This window comes from Eubalaena glacialis, chromosome X (genome assembly GCF_028564815.1).
Source record: "Eubalaena glacialis isolate mEubGla1 chromosome X, mEubGla1.1.hap2.+ XY, whole genome shotgun sequence".
In the NCBI taxonomy this organism is placed as follows: Eukaryota; Metazoa; Chordata; class Mammalia; order Artiodactyla; family Balaenidae; genus Eubalaena; species Eubalaena glacialis.
This window is the reverse complement of record NC_083736.1, coordinates 7,477,620-7,504,495: the sequence shown is the minus strand read 5'-3', so window position 1 is coordinate 7,504,495 and position 26,876 is coordinate 7,477,620. Positions and strand designations below refer to the sequence as shown.

Genomic DNA, 26,876 nt, shown 5'->3' with positions numbered 1-26,876 from the left:
TCTGACTGTGGGTTTGGCTGTGGGACTTGAACTGGAAGGTTAGCAGCTGCACTCTGACCAGAGACAAGGAAAGCACCCCTGGGGCTGGGCTTGTCCTCTTATGCATCTGCCACTGACCTGCCCAGGCCAAACTCCTTGTCCTGGGAGGAAGATGACTGACAGGCACGTGGAGCAGAGCCTGATACACAAACTCATGAGCTAACGGAACACGTCTCACTGGACCCTGCTGAGATTTTATAGTGGCTGTTACGCAGCATTGCTGTGGCAGGCGCTGACTTATACGACCTGTGTCTGTGATATTTTCCTGACTGCAAATTGATTGGCCTTTACTAGACTGGCAGAAATAGTCACATACATACATACATAGAATTAATCCCACAATTTATCAATGGTTGAAGAATCTGATATATGGTAAGGCTATTCCAATTCTTAAAAAAAAAAAATGTAAATCAAAGACATGCTCGGTTCACTGAAAGACACCATTTATTTTGTGAATGTCAAGCAGAATGATCTGTTGAGACATAAGTGAAAGTATTGAGCGTGAAATCTGTACGCATTTTCCAGAGTGGACTGCAGGAGAGAAGCCACAGGCAACGCCCCTGACTGAAATGTCGCTATACAGAGCATTCCACAGCTGAGTTATGACCGAGGGTGAGCTATCAGCCACCACCGAAGAATGCCAAGGGCAAAACATTAGCACCGGATTGGTTTTATATGCAATAACATAACTATATACAAAGTTATGTACATTGACTCACTGCAATCTTTGGGTCCCCACTAACCAGACATTTAAGAGGCAAACGGGAATGTTGTGATTCTATGTGCTTCGTTAAAAGGACAGTAGAGCACTATATATTGCTATGTAGAAGAGAAAGTTCTCAAAAGACACCAAAAAGCTGGATATAGACACAAATTCTATTTTCACATTTTACAGACATATCATCAAAATGATCACAATAGTGTATTTGAAGGGAAAGAATCACAGGTAAAAGCTTTGTGAAAATTAAAAACACACTGAAATCACCGTGGTTGTCTCCCCGAGGGAGGAAGCAGGGGCAGCGGGCGGGGGGCGGTCCATGGACAGCCAGCTTTACCTTTCCTGACGTGATCCGTTTTCACAGCAAGTGACCCACACCACGTGGCAAGGACACTTCGTTGGCAGAAGAGGGATTTTTCAAGTCAGGAATAGCTTAATTGAATAAGAGTAAAAACCGATGAAAAGGCATTTCTCCTTTGGCGTGGGTGGGCTGCCAAAGGAGTGTTTATTGCCAGCATCACTGACGCCTGCCAGGTCGGCGCCCTCTACGGGTGCACGGAGATCACTGCAGCAGCCCGGGAGTCCAGTCTCCCCTCTGGCTGGCGGAGCGTGGACCAGTTAGCGTCCTTTAAGACATTTGTGTGCGTCTGTGTTTGGTAAGGCGGCGGCCACTGCTGACAAAGGGACATCTCCCTGCCCCCACCCCGCCGCTGGAAAACTTCTTCTATAGCAGTAAGAGGAAATGAGTAAAATGATCTCACAGATCAAAGTCCGCATATCACCTCAACGTGAAGTTATCCTAGGGCTTCTCCCGCCATTAACCACACATTTCATCAGATGAGCATTGTGACGAAACACACCACTCCATAGTGATCAGATTAAAAATAAGTATGTGAGAACCATGCCATTGGTGGCTGAACATCGACTCATGTGCTTACTTGCCATGCATATATCCTCTTTGGTGAAGTGTCTATTTATTTAAGTCTTTTGCCCCCCGTTTTAATTGGACTGTTTGTTTTCTTACTGTTAAGTTTGAGAGTTTTTATACATTCTGGATACAAATGGTTTGTCACATACATGATTTGCAAGTATTTTCTCCTAGCCTGTGATCTGTCCACTGGAAAAGTGACAGCTTGACAGTGTTTTCTTTAGTGAATAGACTCTTTACAATCTCACAATTTCAACCAATAAAAAAGGGTACAGGAGCTGTATACTCTGTGGCAGAAAAAGATCGGGTCTAGGAGTTCTGTGGTCCACCGGGACCTCTGAGAAACCAGAGCAACGGTTCTTAAACGGCATGTGGCCCTTACAGCATGGTAACAAATTGAGAGACGCAAAAAGAGAGAAGTTGCCAATTATAATTAAGGATCAGACACACGCAAAATAAATGTTCTGGGGAAAAAGTAAGTTAAGAAATATCTATCTCATCAGCCTTAAGAAAAAAAACGCCTAGCAAGCACATTACTACCGGACACGGTTTTAGCCAAGTAATTTCTCTTTGCAGGAAAATATCATTTGAACCGTGATGTCAGCCAAAAAGTCCTAAAACCATCTGTCTGCTTTGTGTATGTTTTAAAGTGCGAGCGCTATTTAAGTGGCAATTTCAGAATGAGTGAACCCAACATGTAAGCTCTTCTTTTCATAGTTGGTTTTTAACCACGTGGAAAACCATTCACCTTTGTAGAGTGTTATTAAAGTATCATCATCATCATGATTTTTGCTGGGTCGGAGATCATCCTTATATGACAGACACAATGAATGCTCAACACTTCTGGACCAACAGGAGAAGCCGGCAGCCGCCACCTCCAGTGACCCACCGGAGAGGTCGTGCGCCAGGCTTTGCCCGACACGCGCGCTCATTCCCTCCTGAGCGGAGGAAGGGGTGCAGCGTGGGAAGACGGAAGGGCAGACCCGAGCCGGCAAGGACCACGTGCGCGCACCTCGGGACCAGAGCCCAGTCCGTACTCGGGAACTCACCGTTCACCGGAGCCGGGCGCCATGTGGGGTTGCTTCCAGGCAAGGGCTGACGGGGAGCCTCTCTGCTCAGCATTCAGGAGGGAAACTAAGACATTAAATAGATCATCCCAAACGCACCCACGGAGATTATTGCTTTTCTAACGGCCACTCGGTTCTGGGAGGGATTCTCTCTCCAGGACGTAAATACAGGCTGGGGTTTTCATTTGCCTCCTCGGGACCGGAGCTGAAGGGCCGGCTGCTGTCCCCCGCCGGGGAGGCGTCGGGGGGGCACGCCCCTCACTTGCCTCTCTCGGGTGGAAGGCTGTCCAGCAAGCACTTGAGCTGCTCTTCGCCCAGGTGGATCTTGTCCTCCAGCTCGCGCTGCTCGATGATGAGGGCCGACTTCATCCTCACGAAGTGCGCGTAGTCTGCCAGGCTGTCCCGGCTGAGGTAGCTGGCCAGAATGTCGGACACGATGCCCTCCCGGCGGTCCAGGTTCTCCTTCAACTCCTTGGCGTCCTCGTGCTGCTGGATCAGGACCCGCTGCTTCTCGAGCAGGGATTGCTGGAGAGACAGAGAGACACGAGCCTGCTGGGGACCAGGCTATGGGGGGTGGGGGGGTGGGGTGTCCGGCCGACGCCTCCAAAACGCCCGGCAGCTCCGGGGGCTGGTCCAGTGGAGACCCTGACGCCACCTGAGTTAGGGACCCGAGGTCTGGAGGGACCCGCACAGAAGCACCTGGGGCGTGGGCAGGAGGCACCTCGCAGAGCGGAGGCCCCAGCGCCAGCTCCCCCGTTAGCGCTCCTGGGCCGCTGCCACCTCCACTTCCTCCTGTCACCGTGAAAGGCCGTGAGGAGCACGGGAGCCATCCAGGCACGAAAAGCTCCAGAACTGTGAGCTGCTCAGAAGAGCAAAGGGCTTAGGCAGCCGGTGTGTGTCCAAGGCCTTTCCCTGACAATACTGTGGCCAAGGGGACACGAGGAGCAGATTCTAAAGAGATTCCAGGGCAGGACTGCTAAACCCTTCCGGCAGAAGTAGCAGCAGCCCGGGAGCAAAGCCGTAGCAGAGGCCGTGTGCGGGGCGGGAGGAGAGACGGCGCCTGGGAGCAAAGCCGTAGCAGAGGCCGTGTGCGGGGCGGGAGGAGAGACGGCGCCTGGGAGCAAAGCGCCTGGGAGCAAAGCTGTAGCAGAGGCCGTGTGCGGGGGCGGGGCGGGAGGAGAGACGGCGCCTGTTGGGGAGGTGCCCTCGCTCCTTCCGAGGGTCCTGCTCTGGGTCACACAGACGCCCCCATTTCTAGAACGCAGCACTCACAATCGCTGTCTGCCCACAGGGCGCGCACCCACTTCCCCTGCCCTCTCCAACTTTACTGAGAGAGGGAGAGGTGAACGCGGTCAATGTCTTCAAGTGTCGGCTGGCAGATGCCACGGATGCCCTGTCCTCGGTGCGAGTATCTGACACTGGCAGGGCCCCCTTATTCCGCCACTTGGCAACTTGGATATTCACCCACGGCCGCGCGTGAGCATCCAGGATGTGGGAGTGCTTTGCAGAGCGCCGATCCGCAGAAAGAGCTCAGAAAACATGAGTTGCTATTAAACGGCGGCTGAAAGCAGAAACTGCTCCTGGGGTGAGGCTTCCGGGAAGTGCCCCCGACTGCACAGCCTTTCGGGGTCACCTGTTCCGGGGGACACCTTGACCTTCAGGCGCTTGTGAAACAAAGACAGAATGTATTTTCGTGGAAAGAGGCAAGGTAAAGCCAGTTAATTCCAACCAAGAGGGAAACAGACCTCAACTGATTCTAGAAATACGGTTCAGGCTGCTAAGATCAGTTAGGCTCCCTGGCAACTAGAAGCTGCTGATGGGAGGGAGGGATTCACGTGTCTGCGTCTGCCCACGTGCTCATTTTCTACCTGGAAAGACAGGGGAAGCCGCCTACAGCCTGAGGCCACATCTTTTCACTCATTAGCATGCCTGTCTCTGTAAACCGCAGCTTTCCCAAGCCCTGGCTGCCTGACACGGAGATTTTCATCCAGCACTGGCCACACTGGAGGCTAGCCCACTGTGCTGCACCTGGACGTGGTGACTGAACACTCCTTTTGGGTCCAGGAAGGTGAAGCTGCATCAACCACACACAGCCAAGGGGGAAAGAGCCTGTCTGCTCCTCCTCCGTAACACGGACCCCCTAGGGATGCAGTAAGAGCTATGCAGCCAGGTCCCCAGGAGGACCACGGGCATGGTCCCCAGTGTGTGATTGCTTCTACTTCCTCCAATTCTAAATAAGCCTTTGTCAGTTCCAAGCAAAGGGAGATAAAGATGAGCTGAGCTGCAAAGACAATACTATTTTTCCTTTAAATCGATACTTGAGAGTTTAATATTTCAATTAATATTTCAATTACATACAAGTAAGTCTCTCTTTCCCATTCATGTTATTTTCCTAAGTCCTTTCAGATAAATTTGCAAAGATGGTAAGAACAGCAAAATGGAATGCAAACGTAACCAAGGGGATCGAGGTCTAAAGCCCCAGTTACTTTTTCAACCCTTATGCTTTTTCAACCCTTATGCAATACGTTCTTCCATGATAGTCACTAACGACTTGGCTAAGCACAAAAGATCCATGGTCTCAAAGCCACGCGCTTTGTAAGATCTTCCTGTGTAACCTGAAACCACTCTCACCTGGAGTCCAGGGGGAGGGGTGCCTTTTCTGCTCCCCTTGTAGAGAAGTTAAGGTGCTTTATTAATGATGAAGATGATCATTTTGAAGGCCTATTATGTGCAAAGAAGCAAACTAGATGTACTACTGCTACGTGACCTATGAAGTAGTAAAGCCAGTAAGGTAGATGATGTCTTGCATGCACAAAGAGCGGACATGCAGACCCACTAAGAAATGTCCCAAGTTGCACTGCTGTGAAGGGAGGAGGAAAGCAGAGCAGCTCCTAGACTCGTTCTAGACACTGCCGGCCCTCTTGTGAAGTCACAGCAACAAAGTCATCATCAAACGCCACTGTCACTGAGTGCCGATGACTCGTCAGGCAGTGGGTGAGCTCCACTTACCCACTTACCTGCGGTGGGGAAAGGTTACAAACAGAGACTACGTTCTAGGAAGAGACCAACACTAGCAGCGATCGTGGGACTATAGGAGAAGATGTCCAATCTCCCGGACGCTTGCCGCGGCCCCCCCACCCCCACCCCGCTACAAGGAGGGAGCGAGCGAGCCCTGGGCGTTCAACAGCATCTTGCGCTACGAGGCGGACAGGCGACCCAGCGGGCCGAACGAGGCTTCCGGGCGGTTTGCTCCACACCCCACAGGAAAGCCACACCCCGCCCCGCCTGCCAGGTCAGCCTCGGCCATAGTTACCCGATCGCCGGGAGGAGTGCCGTCGTCCAGATTGTTGAGGGCGTTTTCCACGCGGGCCAGGCGGCCGGACAGCGACAGCAGGAGGTTCACCACCTTGTCCAGGTCCCCGATGAACATGCGGAACTTGTCGAACTCGTTGGGCTTGCAGACGGCCTTGGCCAGGGCCTCCACCTCGTCCCCCAGCGCGCTGTTGGCCTGCATGTCCTCCCGCAGGCTCTGCCGCGCCTGCCGCAGCACCTGCAGCTTGCGACCGATGCTCTCGATGAGCTCCTGCTGTGGGCACAGGGCAGGGGATGCGGTCAGGGCCGCTTTGTGGCACCCCCTCACACATCCCGGATCTGCGAGCGACTCAGCTCAGCCGGGCGGCAGCTTGTTTTGCATCAGTAAATAACAGGGGGGACTTCCCTGGTGGCGCAGTGGTCGGGAATCCGCCTACCAATGCAGGGGACACGGGTTCGAGCCCTGGTCCGGGAAGATCCCACATGCTGTGGAGCAGCTAAGCCCGTGCGCCACAACTACCGAGCCTGTGCTCTAGAGCCCGCGAGCCACAACTACTGAGCCCACGTGCCACAACTACTGAAGCCCATGCGCCTAGAGCCCGTGCTCCTCAACAAGAGAAGCCACCGCAATGAGAAGCCGGCGCACCGCGACGAAGAGTAGTCCCCACTCGCCGCAACTAGAGAAAGCTCGCACGCAGCAACAAAGACCCAATGCAGCCAAAAATAAATATAACTAACTAACTAACTAACTAACTGGGGATGTTTAAGACTAGGGGAAGGATAAGGCCTCCCCGTTAAATCATTGCCGTTTGGTTTAGAAATGAAAACACAACAAACCTATTCTCATCCTGTGACTGTCCTATCAGACTGTGCAGGAGTGGGACCCTTGGGGCTACTCACGGTAAACCTCGTTTCAGCCTGTATCTTTGCAAGGATTTTTCGGGCCTCTGTGATACTCTGTGCTTCCTTCTTTTTTTTTTTTTTTTGTTTTTTTTTTCTGGCTGCGCTGTGCAGCTTGTGGGATCTTAGTTCCCCGACCAGGGATCAAACCCAGGCCCTCAGCAGTGAAAGTGCGGAGTCCTCACCACTGGACCGCCAGGGAATTCCCTGTGCTTCCTTCTTTGGAAGTTCCCAATTTGAAGACTTACATGCACAGAAGTTATTGAGTCTGGTACTGAACATCTGGCACTGAACTTCATGATTAAAAAGTGTCTTCCATGTAGAATTAGCAATAAAAATTAAGACAAATGAAGGATGTCAATGAACTTAGGAAAGCCTTTCAGAATAATAAAGTACTGATCTCCATTTGACCACTGGCCCCAGGACTCCCTTACCACCTCCCTGCACAGGGGCTTCTGTTCTCTTGCCTCTGTCCTCAGTCTTCTCCTAAAATAGAGGGTCACCTGCTGTGGCACTTGGGCTCTGTGACCACCAGTGACTCTGATCACGACAGCCGAGGTCCCCCTGGGAATGTCTGGTGCACGGGGCTTCAGGGGTCTTGCTGTCTTCCTATCAATCATCAAGTGAGCCATCAAGTCCTCCCAAGCGCACCTGCACGGCCCTCCCTTCTCCTCGTCCCCTGCACGCTTTGTAAGCGCGTGACACCGGAGATATGAGGGCACTGGAAAGGGAGCAGAGGCAGCGCAGCCTGTAGGCCAAATCAAGCAGAAAAGCAGGACTACTGGGTCAGTAACACCACAGAGAACTGCCATTTAAAGCACTTCCTGCCTGGGGTGAAATTGCCCGACATGCGCTTATTGAACTAAAAACGTCAGTTGGCTTACGAATTTAATCCTGGTGGGGTGGTGGGCAGGGGGCAAGCTCACAGTGACTCATCTCAATCCCAAAGCCGCCATCTACGGGGAGGCAGTGCCCGGCATCTCGTGCCCCCAAAGAAATCGGAAGAGGCACCAGGCAGATGAAGGGAGCGGTACCAAGGCTGCTGCTTCCCAAATTCAGTACATCACGAGAAACAAAGGCATACTGTCAAGAACATAAGTTCTTTGCATCTAGGGTGGGAACGGAATTAAAACTGTCCAAACTGGATATTTTTTCTAGGTTTATGAGAATAACAACACTTTCTTTTTTTAATTCATTATTTTTAAGAACGTGGAAAACACAACCAGAAGAAAGCAAATGGTACCGTGTGCCAGACACAGGGCCTCTAAAATCCCAGGACCAAAACTCTTTTATTTTTCATTTCCTTTTTGAATTAAAAAAAGGCTATCACTTCCTAAATTGAAAGTCATTTTCTTTTACACAAGGGTCAGGGTATTTCTTCTGGAATGGGTTTGTCTATCATATTTGAAACCAATCAATGGCATTTTTTAACAACTAGCAATACGAGGAGGTATTAAACATTATCCTTTGCAAGGGTCTTGTCAAAAAAAAATAAATCAGTATTTTTTACGAAAGCCCCTTCCAAGATGCTAAGTGTATGGAAAAATTCACCAAATGCTGGTTCCCTCCTTTTCTTCTCCTGGTGCTGACTACGCATGCTCAAAGCCCCTGGAATAAACAAACAGCACATGCTCTCCTCTGAAACTAACTGCCTTGGGCAATTCCTTTCCCCCGTTATGCTAAGTCCTTCCTATAAAAAACAGGTAATCACACCTAGATGTCACAAGTCTGGCCCGCTGACATGCCATGAAGATTTGAAGCTCCTACAGGAGTGAAGACATAGGCGCTGATAGCAATAATTTTGTCCCTACCATGACCTCATGGTTACATGCTATTTCACCTCTGACCTCCTCTCTAATCCTCCCCCTTCCTTGTCCACACAGCTCCAGCCATTGGTCTCTGCTGCTTCCCCAACGTGTCACAAAACTCCCACCCCAGGGCCTTTGCACTTGCTGCCCAAACCCCACTCCCCCCGCCCCTCCCCAGATCAACCAGACATTCCCTCACATCACTCCAGGCCTCTGTTCATCATCAGCTCACCAGAGCCTTCTCTACAATCCTACTCCTTTACCTCTCTCTATCCCTTCACGCTGTTTTAGTTTTCTGACCACCCGACATTAAGGGTTGGCAAACTTTTTCTATGAACGGCCAAACAGTAAATATTTTAGACTTCAGGGGCCACACAGCCACTGTTGCAACTACTCAACACTGCTGGTGTAGTGTGAAAGCTACCAGAGACCATATGTAAATGAATGAATGAATGTGGCCGTGTTGCAATAAAACTTTAATTACAAAAGCAGGTGGGGGGCAGGGTTTGGCCCACGGGGCCCTGTTTGTTTTTTTATATTTGTTTTTATGTTGGCTGTCCATCTCTTCTGTGAGTACACAAGTGCCTTCAGGGAAATAAGGACTCTAGTCTGTTTTGTCTACTGCTGTATCCCCAAGTGCCTGGGTGAGTTTTTGGAGTTGAACAAATGATGCTTTTTGGTTAACAACGCACTTCACAATATACTGTTGAATTTAACATCATCGGATTACAGATATTTGAAACTGATAGTCAAAGAGGACATGTGCCTTGCGGAAAGTCATACAGTTAAGTCCTCTGGATTTAACTGCGGTAGAAGAGACATATCAGTTGACCTTAAAATGAGAGAGATGGGTGGCCACCTAGCTAATTTGACACTGGATCTCATTACAAGGACATGGCAAAGAGACCCTGGCAGAGGCCCAACTTTAGAACAGAAGACTCCCCCACAAAGGGCTTAATACACAGGCCCAAATGTCAGCGTCCCACATCGAAGCCCAACACAAATGGCCCTCGGCGCGGGGCCCAGGGTCGGGGTGGAGCCGCGCGCCGCCCCCCTGCCTGCCCGCCAGCCAGCGCGTGCTCATTTGGAATTCCAGCTTCCCTACCTTCTTCACCGACAGGTCGTGGTCCGGGTCACCCCCTGCATCCTCTTCGGGCTCCTGCTGCCCCCGCAGGTCCTTCATCTTAATCAGCAGCTCTGCCTTGGGGGCCGACGTGCTGTAGTAGGTGGAGGTGGTGGCCAGAGACACGGCCGCCGGCACACTCGGCTCCTCCTTCCTGCGTAACAAAACGCCAGAACACCCGTTAGCTCTGATCGTACACACAGACGTGCCCGTGAGTCCCACCGCCTGGGCTGGGACCGGCAAACGGTGGTGCTAACGAAAAGGCACCAGCTAGAGGGATGAGATGGCAAAAGTGGGGAAAGAGTAGATTGTGAGGTCAGAACTAAAACACCCTGCCAAATGGTACTCAAAGCCCTGCCCCGGAGGGAGGAGAGTGCAGATGGTATCCGCCGGGAGCCTGAGGTCTGTGGGGAGATGTCTGCCGCTATCTGTAGGCGTGGCCACAGGCCCCAAGTTCACCGGGCACCTTTCTACCAGCAGCCACATTTGCTGCCTCTTGCCTGACTTCCTGTCTGCCCAGCACTGGTACTCCCGCCTACTGTCAATCAACGATGCTTACGGAGACCATGTACAGAAACAGGAGAGATGTAAGCAGACTCACCTTTGTGGGCAGGTGACTAAAGGACAGGGGCTGGAAAGCGCTCTTCACAAAACCTATTACAGCCAACTCACTCCCTCAGTTAAATAAGCCACAACAGAAAGCCTCTTTCATAAACACATATCCTAAGTAGTCTCAACTTTCACTCCTCTTGTGACAAGTTTCTCAACTTCAGTACTAGTGACATTTGGGGCCGGGCCATTCTTTGATGGGGGCCGTCCCGTGCGCTGTAGAACCGCGAGCAGCGTCCCTGGTCTCCACCCACTACATGCCGGGGGCACCTCTCCCCGTGGTGACAACGGGAAGTGTATCCCGACATTGCCAACCGTCCAGTGGCGGGAGACAACAGCCTCCGGCTGAGAACCACTGCCTTAGGAGAAAAAGCCCCGTGGGCATCACCGGAAACGTGTATTTTCACATCTTTGCCAGGACCTGACGTCATCACCCCCAGAATGGGCTTTTAACTTCGGGAGGGTGACAAAAAAGCCCCAAAGTGCTAAGCACTTATGGACATCTGTCCCCAAAGAGCAGTCATGAAAACAGACAAACAGATACACTCCCTCGCCCTTGTAAGCCTAAGAGGCACCGGGCAGAACCACATACAGCCAGGGGGCAGAACCCAGGGCAGCGTCTACTCACTTCTCCTCCATGGTTCTGGGGGAGGGGATTTTGGGGAGCAGCTTCCTCCGCTGCTGACCTTCTTCCACGAGGTGCTCGTCTTTGGGGAAGATGCCCTCCATAAGGTCCATGGTGGTTCTGATCTTCACACTGGGGTCCAGGATATCCGCCAGGGACTTGTCCTGGCCCGCGATCTCGCGGGCCAGCTCCTCCGACCTGAGGTCTTCGGCAGTCCTCTCTTTGGCCTTCACGTAACTGAGCGTGGGCGGGGAGGCCCGGCTGTCCTTGGCTGTGGGCCCTGGGGTGCCAGGGGGCTGGGGCTCGGCGCCCTGGCGGCTGTACAGGCAGAAGCGGGAGTAGGACTGCTCGGACCTGCTAAGCGTCTTGATCTGGTCCCGCTCGAGCCCGCTGGGCAGCACGGGTGGCTCCGGGACACGGGCCAGGCCCTGGCGGCTCTCCTTCTCGGGCTGGCTCTCCGAGTGCACGATCTTGATGGGCACCATCTTCACCGTGGTGTTGTTGTCTATCACCCGCTCGATTCTGCAAAGAGAAGGGCCGTCTGCTAAAGACACACTGTACGCCCAGGCACAGACCAGAATTAGAAATTGGATGAGAAATCGGCTGGTTTCCGCATCCCCTTACAGCCGGGGAAGCCTGACTCAAAGGCCTGCAGCGGCCCCAGGGGAGAAGCCTTCATGGTCACACGTCCCAGGATGGGCAGACCAGGTTGAGGAGTGCCTGCCACCCCTAACTTGATCTCCTAAGCCTCCTGGGCGTCTAGGTGTCTTTCCATTTTCCAATGCACGTCACCTGCACGCCTGAAGGCACATCCGTGGGCTTACTGACAGATAGAAGGGCAGTGCTATGTTCATTTGTTTCTAGGTCAATGGCAGAGCAAACGGTAACAAGCCTGCTCAGTGAGATTTTCTTTTGTAAGGGAGCCCTGCAACAGACAGGCGTCTTTCACAGAAGTAGCATCAGTGCTTCAGCCAGCGCCTCTCCAAGCTGGGTGCCCGCGTGGCCCGCGGGGTGGCCGGAGGACTCCCTTAGAAAGCAGCCGTGTTCTGAGCACATGCTGAGCACCGCCCGGTCCCGGTCCTGATCGGAAGCGTCCTTGGACCCCCGTGCGCCCTGGGTCTCACCCCACCTGCCTTCCACTGCCCCACACTTCAAGCTGCCCTCCACGCGGCATTTCACACCAGAGAGGTAAGAATCCAGCAGCAAACACGGGACACGCTGCTCCTGTGTTACCTTAAATGACTCATGCAGGCGGCCTTTTTTAAAAAAAAAAAAAAAAGTTTGTCGGTGAAAGGAGAGGGAGAGGCACCTGGAGCGCCCACAGGGAAGCGAAAACGGAAAGGAACGGCCTGGTCGAGGCAACGGGGCTTCGCCAGGGACCACCCGAGAGCCGGCTGGCGCCGGGGGGTCCCTCGGACCAGGGCCACTGGGACACAAATCCACTTCAAATACCCTTAAAGGACAAACTGGAGAAAGAGAGCCATCTGCTGGTAGCCAGGAGGGAAGGCAAAAAACAAGCCAAAATCATACAACCGAAACCCCGACTTGTTCCCAACTCAGCCTAAAACCACTTCTATGATCCGAACGGACGTAATTTTATGGTGCACAAGGGGCATAACGCAACACGTTATGGTTCTTTCCTTGTTCCTAAGGGTGGGGCATGCAGGCTACAATGAAATACTTTTATTTTCTTCTCTCCTCCAGCAGAAACCATTGAGAGCAGAGGTGTTTATTAATCTAGGCGGTCATATATAGTCCGTCATGCCTTCTTAGTGAGTAAATTTCAAAAGGCTGTCACTCTGTGGATGATAGTGCTCAGACATGCTAAACGTCAGAAGGAAAATTCTGGCATCTTATCGAAGCAAGAACACACAAACAGGAACCCCTCTTCATTCCATTCCTTGCATTCCATGCTTAGAAACCCTCAACACCTGTTAGGGACTTAAAGTCAGCGTGTATTTGCATCTCCCCCCGCCCTGATTCGTGGGGAAACTTGACTTCCAGCGAAGGAAGACATGAGGTAAAAACAAAAACAAATCCTCCGCAGGTTGTCCTATACTTTCCAACAAAGCATCTCTTCCTGGTCATTTCTAAGCACAACTGATCTCTCCTCTTGAAACCTGGGCAGACTTTCACATTTAGGAAGTCTGATGAACTTGTACCTCAAAATGAAGACAAAACACAGTGGACAAGACCTTACCGCAGCCAGACCGCACCCGTTCCTCATGGGAAGCAGGACCAGGAGGGACGGAGGATGCGGGGTGTGCCGGGCCTGGCCCCCTCTCCGTGGGGCGGCTCCTCCCTGAGTGCAGGCTCCGTGCAGGTGGGCCGCCCGCTGCCCACAGGGGCCCAGCCCCCAACAGCAAACACTCCAACCCGCTCTGCTCACACACCCAGGCCCGAGGGAGCCCTCAGCCCACATGCCACCCTGGGTCTGATAAACCACAACACCCACAAGGAGATTCTCAAACCACGAGATGCCCGAGGTGACCGCAAGACTGTCCGAACGACCCCGAAGCAGCCCCCCAGCTCCATGCTCACACACACTCCCAAACCCAGAAACCGGCTCCAGGAGATCTCCTGGGAACACTTCTGGGAGCAATCAAATCTCTAACTTTCACTGGCCCGTGCTGCTGGGCATTGTCTCCATTTTGTTGTAAACCAACAAAACCCTCAAAATTTTAAAAGATTTTAAAAGCAAGCTTCCTGGCTTTAGGACAGGAGTTGATGCATTTTTATTCGGAGTGAATGACTACTCTGAAATTCCCCACAGGGTGGGAAGTCTGCACTTTCTTCCTCTCTGCATCCCTGCCGCGGCCTGGCACACGGGAGGGCTCTGGACCCGCCCGCTGAATTCGGGAAGGCGTGTCTCAGGGACACAGGCGCTGCTCTGCACCCTGGCTGGTTCCCCAGCAGAGGAAACTGGAAGGGGGGAGAGAGGAACGCGGAGGGAGATGAGGTGGGCGGGTAGTGCTGAAGAAATCACTCAGCAGATGTGCGGACAAGAAGAGAGTCTCTGAGCTGTGCCCGAACACCAGGCAGCTTGGGAGGCCCCGGCCGGTGTGTTGCACTCGCTGCCCGTTGGTGGCTGATGGTGGGTATGGAGGCGGCCAGCACTCGTGTGGAGCGCCGGCCTCAGGCTCGCAGTGTACGTCAATGGGATTCCACTCTCTCAGGCCCACGCTAACCCGTAACACCCGCTCTGGGGACGGGGACACCGAACTCAGTACATCATGAGCCACCTCCTTGGTAGGAACTTCGTGGGTGACATGGCTACCATCTGCTGCACTGTGCTCCCCGAGAGGGCACATACCGAGTTAGCTCTGCACACTGACCGGGATCGGGCGCTCTACGAAGGCTTGCACAGCAAGGGACGAGACAACCTTTGTTATCCCAAATGACACGTTGGATGGGAACAGAGCAGATGCCTGAAGACACCCGCACTCAGTATCGTCAACAAGTACTGCCACTGCTTCTTGAAATCCCTCTCACAGAAAAGACAGGGTGAGAAAACCCCCACTCGCTTGGGGCAAGAAAAAATGAAAACCGCTACCCACCTCCTGAAGTCTACAGACATATGTGCACTGCGCAAGGACGTGGCCCTGTTTCTCCGCAAAGCCGTGGAGCCCACTGTGCCCAAACCAGCTCCCGAGAACCGAGGGGCCCGGTCGCCTTACCTACAACGGTACCAACACGCTCCACCAACCACACACACCACTTCGTCGCTTCTCCTCCCTTTCAGAGCTGAACAACGTTGCCAACAGAAAGGATCTCTAAGTGACACCTGCATTCTGAACGACGCAGAGCAGTGCCGGCCTGCAGGTGCAGCTGCATTTGCCATGCCACACGTGGAGACCCAGGACGCTATCAGTACTATTTCCTCTCTGCCAAGTTATCTTAAGTAGGTAAAAAAAAAATAAAAAATAAAAAATAAATAAAAGTTCAAGACTCTACAGCGGGGAGATCCAACAGAACTTTCCATGATGAGGAAAACAGCCATAATCTGGGCTGTCCAGGGTGGCAGCCACTAGCCCCAGAGGGTGCAACTGAGCAACGGGTTTTATTTCATGCTCATTAACTTACATCGCTATGGCCACGTGGGACCGGTAGCTACTGTATCAGACGGTACTGACGTGCAGGGCCAGCAAATTCTTTGCTAGGGGGCCGTCCTGGGCACTGCAGGGTACTGAGCGGCACCCCTGGCCTCCACCCACTAGATGCCAGGAGCCGAGGAGCGAGCCCCACGCCCAGCAGCTGTGACGCCCAGAACGTCTGCAGACACTGCCCAGTGTCCCCCTGGGGGCCGAAATGCCCCCACCACCACCCCGCCGACCCCGGCTGAGAACCAATGCTCTAGAGAAGGAGAAGAAAATCCCCCCCCCTTCTATTTCTCAGTTCTTGACTGGTCCCTGCCTGACAGCATTCACCAATGCCTCAATGGGCACAACAGACAATTCCATGCCGATAATTCTGAGAACAGCACCATGGAACGTGATCGAGTTTTCCTCTGCTTTAATAATAGGTATATACCACCTCAGCCTTTTCATATAAAAAGAACTAGAAAAAAAGGAATGTGGAAATACTGGACATTATGAAAAACACCAATTTTGCTTGGAGGTCTCATGCTTAGGTTAAACTTGATTCTGATTACAAACAGAACTCAGCTGGGAAAACCAGCCCCGGTGTGTAGAAGCTTGTAGGTAACGCAGGTGTCAACCTGTCAGGCTTGGAAGAACAGGACAGGGGACGGTCTACTCCCTCCTTTACCCCCCGCTACCCACTGTGGGGCAGGAAAGCCCCCAGCAAGTTAAAAATCCAGCTGACCACTGGAGTGGTGGGTTCTCCCCCGTGTCAGTCCCCAGGACCAACTTAAAATCCAGAATGGGGGGCGGGAGCAAGGCGGCAGTGGTTCACCACCCAGGAAAGGAGCACTGAAAGCCTCCTACGGTGGGAGGGAGCCGGGAAAGGGGAAGAAGGCCTCAGGCCGCCGCCGTCCAGAGACAGTACCTGGTGGAATTATCATCCTGGATGAGCAGCGGGGGTTTGTCCGTCAGCTTCTGGGGTGCGAACTGAGGCGACGGGGAGCGCGAGGTCTCCATGGCGGAGGTCTGCAGGGGCCGGAACTTGCAAGGGAGCAGCGCCTCCCGCCAGGGCCAGGCTGCGCGCTCGTCTACATGCTGCCCGGCCGGCTCCCCCGCGGCCCGGGGGCCATCTGCCGCGGGCCAGGCGGCGCTCAGCTTCTCCGCCGACGCGCAGGGGCTGCTGCGGGCGAGGGCCGGGCGGTCCGAGCACACCTCCGGGGCCAGGGGGCGGGGCCTGCCGGGCGCGCCCAGGTGAGCAGCCGCAGGTGCGCCCCCCAAGGGCCTGGGCTCACGCCTGGGCGGCGGCGGCCTCTGCGGGGCAGGCCTCCGGGAGAGCGGGGCGGTGCTCAGGGGCCGGGGGTCCTGCCCCCAGGCGTGCGGGGCAGCAGGCCGGTCCGCGGGCGCGCGCTCCTCCGGGTATCTGTAATCGCAAGGAAGGGTCCCCGCCCGGCCACGGCCCTCCGGGGGCACCTCGGGAGCTTCCCGGGAGCCAGGTGGTTCAGAGACCTGGGATGGCTGCTGGGGGTCCCGCTGCGCTCCTGGACTGTCTTCTGCACACTGGGCATCTGCTTGTCTAGGGGAGGAAGGAAGAAAAATGAGCCAACGGTTCCAATTAACATCTTCTCCCCAGACAGGACTACACCCACATCTCCATAACCTCCTTCAGTCATGTTAAGGAATTAAATCCACATATGTTTGCCTGCGCCTGTCCCCGCCGCAATTCCTAACACAAGGCATCAACGCCAAACACACACTGGACATTAGCCGGTACACTGGCATGTCATACCACAGGACAGGAGGTACACACATCACAGACACACACATACATGTACACACAGACTGCAATTTGGGGGCAAAGTATAATTCACACAAACGTTTAAAAAAACAATGTGTGTAGAAATCCTCCAACTGTGATATTCAGAAATATTTCCTTCATGTTGCAACAATATTTTCATGTGGCTTATTTTGGGAAATTGCCATATACAAAGGAACAGAACTTTCTAAGACGGGCAGCAATAAATTGATAAAAACTTTAAAATCAGTAGTCTATTATTAAATATAAGAAAAACAAAGACTGTTTCTTTTGGAAGCTGCAGTGAGACACTGATCTTTCCATACTCATCCATTTCCACATCCGTATCCATTTCTATCTTTCCCTGAAATGTACTTATATGCGCGCATGCACGTGTGCGCGTGCGCGCACACACACACACACACACACACACACACACACACACCCCTGAAAAACACATGCAGGCATGCTTCACATGCACGTATAGCTAGCTGTGCCGAAGCTGAAGCTCGTGGGCGTTATAATAACCATCAAACTCGCAACAAATCAGCCGGCCGTGCCTTTGCTGCTTTCGCTGACACACTTCCTTCCGACCTGACTGAATAACAAAATGAGCCTCTGATTGACCCTTCCATTCACAGGCAGAGCTGTTCTCTGTTAAGACACACTCAGAGCTGCTAAAGGAGACCCTAAGGAGGGCAGCAATCAGAGACCCGGCAGGTAGAGCACAAGTGCCAGTAAGAGATGTAACCTACTGCCTAACAAGTGGGATAGAAGACCTCCTCCCCACACACCCCGGCAACCCCTTGGGGCCCTGGAGGTGTGTCCTCCTCCCAGGACATGATACCAGGCCTGGGCATTACAGATGTCCCAACCCCATCCAGGCAGCTGCACTCAGACTCAACTGCTCGTTGCATGTCTCTCTTGCTATGTCCTCAGGAGAAAGGTCCCTTCCAGGTTCAATGGCTGCTCGAGAGTAGACCATGGACCACCCCCAACTCCCCTCCCTTCCCCCATCAGCCAGCTGGGGCCACACTCCCCACCGGCACTACCTCAAGCCCAGAGACAGCAGCTGGTAGGGCTCAGCATCTGGAAGAGGACAGAAGAGAGCCAGACCTGCTGGGACCCCAAAAGGGGGCAGGTTTGTTCTCTGCTTCCAAATTAAGACAATATTAACCCAGCTCGGGGAAGTTAGGTGTTGTTTATTTTTATTTTTTTAATCTGTATTAGGCACACATTGATAAAAGAAATGCTAACTTACTGAGGTCTGGGGAAGTCATTCCGGCTTATACATGAGTTAACTTGAATTCTATGCTAACTTAAACAGCCTGTTTGTGGCCTAGCAAACATACACTGTACATTTGCCTTAGTTATTAAAGAAAAGGGCGCAATGACCACAAGTAAAGAATGTCCATGTTAAAAATAAAGATTAAATGCCTCTGTTCCTGGAACGCCAATGCTGGCGCTCCTTCAATGCTAAGGCTCCCCTCCCAGGTGCCAAGGCCACACTGACTCGCTGTGTACGTGCTGGTCTGTTTTGAAACTTTGAAGCAATGTATTCCTGACTTGTTTAACGTTCTTTGTTTTGACAAGACATAAAGCTGTGCCGGACACCATGCTTCTTGGGAGCAGTTCCTCAGTAATCTGGGAAGCAGGCTTCTCTGGGCTGTAGTCCTCAGTTTGGCTCAGATAAAACTCTTTTCTATTCCTGTTATAGATTGTTGATTGATTATTTTCGTGGACAACATTAAACTAGAAGTTATCAAAATAACCCAAACAATGCAATGGAAGGTTTAGAGAACAATACACAGCAGCTGTCTGGTTACAACAGACAGAATGGCATTTAGACGTCATCAAATGGACAACAGTGGGAGAAGTGTGACTCACAGCTCAGATGCCCTGTCACACACTACTTCATCTGGCCTGCCGTGGAAAAGCAAACCTCGTGCCTCCCTTCCATTGAAGCCACAGTGCCTCTTAAGACAGTAAAACCTAATTCATGACAATTCATGAACGCCTCCCCAATCTTTCACTTCAAAGAGTTGAGGAACACTTGAACGTTTTTTTCTTACTATAAAACTCTTAAACTCTAGCATCCACAGACCCACACAAAAGCAACTGGTACCTATTATTTAATAAATAGCCACCACCTCATTAAAAGGGAGAATTAAATCAGCTACAATTTAGTGCTAAAATCTAAGTGACTTTGGCCATCTGGATTCATATTTAATATGTTAATTTAAAAAGAGCTCTAGGGACTTCCCTGGTGGCGCAGTGGTTAAGAATCCGCCTGCCAATGCAGGGGACACGGGTTGGAGCTCTGGTCTGGGAAGATCCCACATGCCCCGGAGCAGCTAAGCCCCTGTGCCACAACTACTGAAGCCCGCGGGCACAACTACTGAGCCCGCATGCCACAATTACTGAAGCCTGCGGGCACAACTACTGAGCCCGCGTGCCACAACTACTGAAGCCCGCGCGGCTAGAGCCCGTGCTCCACAAGAGAAGCCACGGCAATGAGAAGCCCGCGCACCGCAACGAAGAATAGCCCCCCCACCCCTCGCCACAACTAGAGACAGGCTGCGTGCAGCAACAAAGACACGATGCAGCCAAAAGTAAATTAAAAAAATAAAAATAAAAGGAGATCTATTTGCAAAGTGCCTTAGACAGGACACGCTAAGATCTACCCAGAGAAGGTAGAGGTCACACGTGTAGGTCGACAGTGACTCAGAGCAAAAGACCTTCCGTCATCAGCAGGTGCCCCGGGCTCCTTCCTCTTACTAGCGCGGCAGCCTTCGCAGGACCCGAGGACGCTAAGTGAGTGCTGCCTGGTCACTTCTCATTCGAGAAGCACAGTTAGTTCCCTGTGGTCCACCCCACATTTAACTTCAGAGCTACATCAGCATGGCAATTTCTGGGCCAAGTTTGTCCTCCACCCCTGATTTTTTCTTGACTTCCTCCCGAACTTGCAAAGTGAAAGCCATAAAAGCACTAATTGGTTCTTACTGCCCCAGCTGGTAAGAATTCAGGAAATCCAGCTCACAAAGAAAAAAGGACTAAAGATGGGAATTCGGGGTTCTACTGGGGTCATATTCCAATCTGTGTTTCTAATAGGTTCCAAGTGACTAGTTTGTACTTAATATGTATAATGTGTGTGTTTACGTATCATGTGTTTACGTATCATGTGTGTCACATGTGTGTTTGTGTGGTACCTGTGTATCTGTGTCTATGTATGTATATCCCCTTCTATTGTATTTTCACGGATAGTCAATGGTGATAGCAAGATCCAGAGGTAAATAGCAAGAAAATACAATGAGTTAAGGACTTCGCGCGGGCGAGTAAGCCGCTAAGTATCTCCCTGCACACACTCCTGGGTGGACCCAGGAGCAGGGAGTCAGCCGCGCAAAGGAGAACTGCAAAGGCAGCCGCGACGTACGGGTTGGGTTGCTCCTTCTCCTGTGGAACACGCTCAGGACCTGTTACCAAGGAGAGAGCAGCTCCCAGGGCAGGGAGGACAGGCCGGCAGGTTCTCAGTGGTTGAGGATGCCAGGGACCCGCAGCCCCCTCCGGGGCTGGAGCCCAGCAGGCCGACTGGACGCTGCGAAGGACACAGGGAGGTGAAAGGTCCGCGACAGGACCGCAGAGGGAAACAGAGCTAATCGGAAGGGGGAAAAGCGGAGGAAAGGCCATGTTCAACACTGCCCGGGAGTGCAAACACCCTGCGAGAGGGCACAAACCACTGTTAACAGCCCCAAAAAATCTAATCAAAAAAAAATTATAAGTTATGTATCAAATGCTCTTGAAATCCCATCAACACTGCTCTGATTCACATCTCCATTTCTGATCGTGGTGTGGAGACAGCCAGCCCTGTGTCTAAGCACAGGCTGCATCCCTGAGAGGCGGCGGCTCTATTCCCGGATGCCACCTGTTCCTGACGAGCCCGTGACGTCACTGGGCCCCTCGTGTCCTCGGGTCCCGGCCTCCTGCTCCCTGCCACCCCGTCTTCTGCACAGCTGCCTTGCTGTCACACAGGCCCGCGGCTCCGCCAGCCCTGCGGTCCCCCAGCCTCCGGGCAGCCCCTAGCACAGGGCTGGTCACTCTCTCTGATGACTGTACTGTTCGCCGGTCTCCACTCTCAGCCTGGGGCTGTGAGCACCTCGACGGAGACAGGGAGCCAGGTTTTCTTCTTCAGGGCCTCGCGGGCCATCGTTAGCGACGTGCACTAGGTCACACCATGACCTGGACGTCTGTTACACGCACAAATGCATTCGTAGCTTCCGGTCCCCGGGCAGAAAGGTAAGCAGGGAAGCTGCACTTTTTCGGAGAGGCAGGCAGTAGGGTTCACATGAGCTTGCATATGAACATTCCCAACATAAGCAAATGTTTTTGGATCTCGCTGGGATCACTAATTTAGCACACCTCTGTAAACAGGGTGAGCAATTATCTTCACCAAAGAAGAGAGGAAAATTCCAACTCTTTGGACAACTTAACTCACACAGGCTGCTCCCTTCCTAAGTACTTCTGGAATCAATGATCAGAAGAGGACGCACGGCCAAGTGTGACTTGTGCCCACAGCTGTGGCTGGAGGCTGTTACCCCTAACGTGCTCTGGGGCCTGAGGCGGCTGGAGAGAACTAGGCCACGCCCGACTGGGGCTCCCTCAGGCACCCACTTGCAGGCGCAGAATCACTTACTAGCTATGTGCCGTTGGGCAAGTGACTGTGCCCCATGGAGGTTCATTCCCTAACCTCCCCGGGCGAACCACAGGCCACGTGGGGTCGCTGGGGGCGGGGGCAGAAGCAGACAAAGCCCCTGGTGTGGAAGGATCGGAGTGGGGCTTCCTACCAGCCGGATGCTGCACCTGGCGCCCACCAGGAAGGGGCCGGGGTGCGGCCGAGCAGACCCCAAAGCAGATCCCCGCGATACCGCCACCCTATGTACCTTCTCCCCACATCACAGCACAGCACAGGCCCCCGAGCGGGGAAGGGCATCCCAGCGGCAGCCCCCCACCCACGCCGGGGCATCTGTGGGTACGAAGGGCACCACCAGAACTCCGTGCAGTGGAACCGCCTCATTGCAACAACAGAGAGAGGGGGAGACAGAGAGAGCTTCCTGCGGATGCCACCACTTAGACCGTACACACCGCCAGCACGCCGCCGAGGTTAGCCAGGGACTGGGCAGCCGGGTGCTCCGAGACGTGCACTTGAGAACGTGCTGCAGAGCCAGGGTCCGGGGCCTGCGCTGTCTGCAGAGTGCAACTGCCTGACAGCTGGTGAGACCCGAGGGGCTGCCTTCCAACAGAGACACGCTTCCACCAACGACTTCACTCACAGTCCGAGGTTCCTAGAAACCGCACGTCTGTTGGTTGCGGGTGTGAATCACGGTGAGTTTGTGAAGTGTTGAACTGTTAACGATCAGGGACATTGGCGTGTTGGGATGTGTCGGACATCGCCACTCAGGTTGTCTGAAGCCGGAGGACCACCAGGCCTTAGCACAGGGCCAGGGGGCTGGGGGGACACGGGACACCCACACCATTCCATGTGCAGGTCTCCTGAAGGAGCCGCTGGTGTCGCCAGGGATCTTCCTGTCCCCCAAGGAATCCCCAGCAGCCACCCATCGCCCTGGGGAACTGCAGGCTCTTCTGTCCACACAGCACCCCATACAAGCCAAATGAGGTGGGCAAAGGAGATGGGGGGCAAGTCGTGGGAACCCAAGAGAGGCCATCAACCAGCTGACCAACCAATCCATTCATCAATGGACAGAAACACATTAGAGTCACTTCAAACAGCATGGATGCCCTGGAATGACGGCATTACCACTCTCTCCCGGGAAACACCAGTTTTCCTTGGGATTTCCCACATGGGGAGCCCCCAAAGGGCATAGGCTGTCCGACTGTCCTTCTCTCTCAGTTTCCAGGCACACAAACAACACTGACCAAATGAATGCACAGATATGCTAGTGAGGATGAAAGAGAGGGCCGTGTCCACAAGTTCACCTCCCAATGTGTATCCTGTAGGACCACCTTCGGGGAGGACAGTAGCCTGAATCATCCTTCACTTACTCATTTTTTTTTTCTTTTTTTTTGGCTGCACCGCGCAGCTTGTAGGATCTTAGTTCCCCGACCAGGGATTGAACGCCGGCCCTCGGCAGTGAGAGCACGGAGTCCTAACCACTGGACCACCGGGGAATTCCCCAGTCATTTCTTTACTGCAACCTCTCCAGGGAAGCTTCCTCTGCACCAGCCCCCAAACAGGCTCTCCCTTCCGTGATTCTAATGCCATGTGGGGAAAGCAATTACTTTACAAAATCAGATGAGATGTTATTCCTTCCGTGTCTTAACAGATGGATAAAAAGGTTTGCTGCTTCCTTTGGGTTTTATTTTTGCTTGCAGGAACTTGGATGGTAAGAGGAGTGAACTCGAATTAGAGAGACTGATGTCATTTGTGGTTAAGTGGGGAAGAACAGATGAAAAGACGCCACTCAGAGATGATCCAAAACCAAATATGTAAAGGCACTGATTTCTTGAGGGGCTGGTGTCCAGTAACAGAGAACACCTGGATTCAGAGATTATCATCTGGGACAGCCCCTCAAGTATCCAACGCTATGTTTTCAGAACATGTTTCAAGAATCTATTCCAGGCTTTTCTTACTTCTGTCGCTACAGACCTTCAATCTTGGTCCCAAGATGTGACACTTGGAAGTTTTGTTTTTGTTTTGACAGAAATCAGGCAAACCCCCTCTGCCAATCAAAGCTCCAGACCAGTTTCTGTTGCAAAGTTATTTTTCAGAAGAATAGAATCATAGCACCATAGACTAACGGAATAAAAATGCTATTTTCATGTGCTTTTTAAGCCAAGTTTTCTTCTGGCTTTCTCTTACTTGCTTTGCTAAAAACATACATTACACACAGTCTTTTGGGCAAGCCTGACACCGATCTGAAATTTTCTTACAACTGGCCAAACTGATTGGATTAAGATTTCTGGAGAGGCGGGGCTGGCCATCAACAATGCTGGGCCACCTGTCATAGATGACAATTTGCGTGTGTGCTGTAAGTTGACTAGGCGATCAGGCAGGACACGATCTGCCTTGTGAAGCTGGAGGACAGAAGAGGGTCCTCAGGGATCCACAGTGACCTCACATTCCCACTGCGGATCTGCTACCTCTTCAGATGGGCCCTCAGATCTCTCGGCTCAGCTGCACACAAAGGCAGCCAAGCCGGTCCCACACACTCAGCACGGGTCAACCAGCAGCTGATCTGAAGCACAGAACAAAATGCAAACCACAGGCAGGAGAGACAGTCAAAAGAAGCTCCATATGCCTTTGACCCTACAGCCCCTACTGCGTCCATAGGAAACTACTGTATCCTGTTTGATAGTAGACCAGGCTGTCTAGAGAGCTAAGTGGATACATTAAAAAGTATCCCAAACCCACAGAAAAGAACAGAGAAAACTGTAACAAACATCAGAGGCTTTACTACCCTCCCAGGAATAAAGTTACCCTTTCGGTACTTGTTTCCAAAGTTTCCAAAAAGAAAAAAATAGAATGCTGCAGATACACAACCCCTTGCCCTTCCCTCCCACCCAGAACCACCCCTGCCCTTACTGCGGAGAGCCAGGCAACATTTTTAGTTTTATTTTTTGGTTTTAAAGCAAGCTATCTATCTATCTATCTATCTATCTATCTATCTATCTATCTGTCTGTCTGTCTGTCTGTCTATTCATGGCTGCATTGGGTCTTCGTTGCTGCATGTGGGCTTTCTTGAGTTGCGGTGAGCGGCGGCTACTCTTTGTTGCAGTGCACGGACTTCTCATTGCGGTGGCTTCTCTTGTGGCGGAGCACGGGCTCTAGGCACACGGGCTTCAGTAGTTGTGGCATGTGGGCTCAACAGTTGTGGCTCTCGGGCTCTAGAGCACAGGCTCAGTAGTTGTGGCCCATGGGCTTCGTGTCTCCGCTGCATGTGGGATCTTCCCGGACCAGGGATCGAACCCGTGTCCCCTGCATTGGCAGGCGGATTCTGAAACCACTGCGCCACCAGGGAAGTCCTAAAGCTTTTTAAGTAAGAAAATTTCCACTGAATATGTGAGAGAGGATATACAGTCAATTCCCAAGTATCCGACAATCGTTTTATATTCATAGCCAATCTTATTTCTTCAAACACCACCCCCCCTCCAATTCTTGTCGAGACTATTCTGAAGAATGTAGACGATGATTTTAGACACACGAATCTAAGCTCTCCTCAAACTTACTCCATCAGAAAGCCAGGCCTGGGCAGATGGAGGTAGGGACTGGGGAGGAAATGCTTGCCTGCAAATCTGTGTCTGAGAGAACACCTCCCAGGCAATCTGGATGTCACACCAGTGTTAGGAAGCTCTGCTTTATGGGACCTCCCTTCCCAAATTCCTTCTCTCTCACTTTTCTATCCACTTTGGGCATTAAAAGCTACTCCTGAAGTTTTCATCCTTGGCGTGGCATGTCTCTCCCCAACTAGATCATCATCATCTGAAAAAAAAAAACAAAAACGATGAGATACCCTTTGGTACCAAGCCTGCAGGGACCAACCCACAGTTGTCCACCAGGACAGGCTTCCCGAACCCTGGCCCAGGGGATTGGGCGCTTGGGCTGTAGTTTGCTGAGCCCTGGTCTAGGAATCAAGGAAGACAGTAATTTTTGCAAAATGCAAACTTATGTAAGTGCTCATTTTGATAAGCACTCTGCAGGCTATGACAAGAATGCTAGGGAAGGGATTTCATTTACATGGGGGAGGATCTGGGGAGTTTTTTTAAAACAACGATTTTAATTACTTTTCTGCGCCCCCCCTCCCCCTTTTTGAGCTGCTAGTAGGAGCAATGGTCCCTCGTGACCATCCACCTGTGAACCAAGGGCACCTCCACAAACTGTCATTCAAAGTCGTGACAGTCCACAAAAAAGGGTGGGGGGAGGATTCTGTGGTGGTCCAGGGGTTAGGACTCTGCACTTTCACTGCCATGGCCCCAGGTTCAATCCCTAGTCGGGGAACGAAGATCCTGCAAAAGCTGCACAGAGCAGCCAAAAGAAAAAAAAAAAAAACCAAAAATAACAAGAACAAAGTCATAAGAGTTAGAAGAAAAATCAGGTCTGGTCAGGTCTGGACAGTCACCGTGATAAATATTATTTTATTATGGCAGACATTTACCTTAGTAACAGTTTTAGGAACACCTAAGTTGTGTCATTTTTATTTAGCTTGTGTCATTTTTATTAAGTGTGATCTACGGTTGACGAAAACGTAAAAGCTAGAAATGTTAGGGCATAGGTAACAAGCAACGTATGAATTTGGGTTCACCTTAATTCTTGTCCCTTACAGGTACACGCTCTTCTGAGCCACTTCACTGTTTTAAAAATGCACGTTTGAATTCCTAGACAGGTAGCTATGGATGTAGGAGGTTTTCACATTCCATAACACTTCCACTTCCATTTTTCTCCACAGCCCATCCCAATTTTATCAAGGTATCAATTACATACCATAAAATTCACTGATTCGAGGTGCACCGTTGGACGAGTTTGGGTACATGTGCAGGGCTGTGCGTTCGCCACCACAACCAAGCCTAAATACAATTCCACTGCCTAAGAAAGTTTCCTTTCGCTCTATGGCGGTCATTGCCTGAAATCCTTGTAAATTACTCAGCACTCTTGTCTGCAAAGATGGCCGACTGTCTGCAGCAGATGTGAAGGATTCAAAGTACAAGTCAAACCATATTGCAGTTATAATGGGGAAACACCCCATTTCAACACATTAGAGGGTGAATCCATTTACAACATTCACAAGTTACATTTTCTGAAAGCAAAGCCATCTCACGGTAACTTTTCCGGAATGTTCAAGTGTCCTGTGTGATAGATGACCG

The 26,876-nt window shown here is 52.0% G+C and overlaps 1 protein-coding gene across 6 annotated transcripts in view; it reads right to left on the bottom strand.

Moving 5' to 3' along the window:
* Positions 1-465: 465 nt before the first annotated feature.
* Positions 466-26,876, bottom strand: part of SHROOM2 (shroom family member 2) — a 132,594-nt gene continuing 106,183 nt past the window's right edge. For 4 of the 6 annotated variants that reach the window (XM_061179354.1, XM_061179359.1, XM_061179360.1 and 1 more), the window contains 5 exons: positions 16,137-16,784; positions 11,133-11,651; positions 9,878-10,049; positions 6,066-6,338; positions 466-3,277 (listed from right to left, as the gene is read on the bottom strand). In XM_061179354.1, the coding sequence (XP_061035337.1) occupies positions 3,011-3,277; positions 6,066-6,338; positions 9,878-10,049; positions 11,133-11,651; positions 16,137-16,784 (1,879 nt within the window). In that variant the 3' untranslated portion in view covers positions 466-3,010. The remainder of the gene's footprint in view (positions 3,278-6,065; positions 6,339-9,877; positions 10,050-11,132; positions 11,652-16,136; positions 16,785-26,876) is intronic. The other 2 variants (XM_061179355.1, XM_061179357.1) reach the window with 2 other exon arrangements.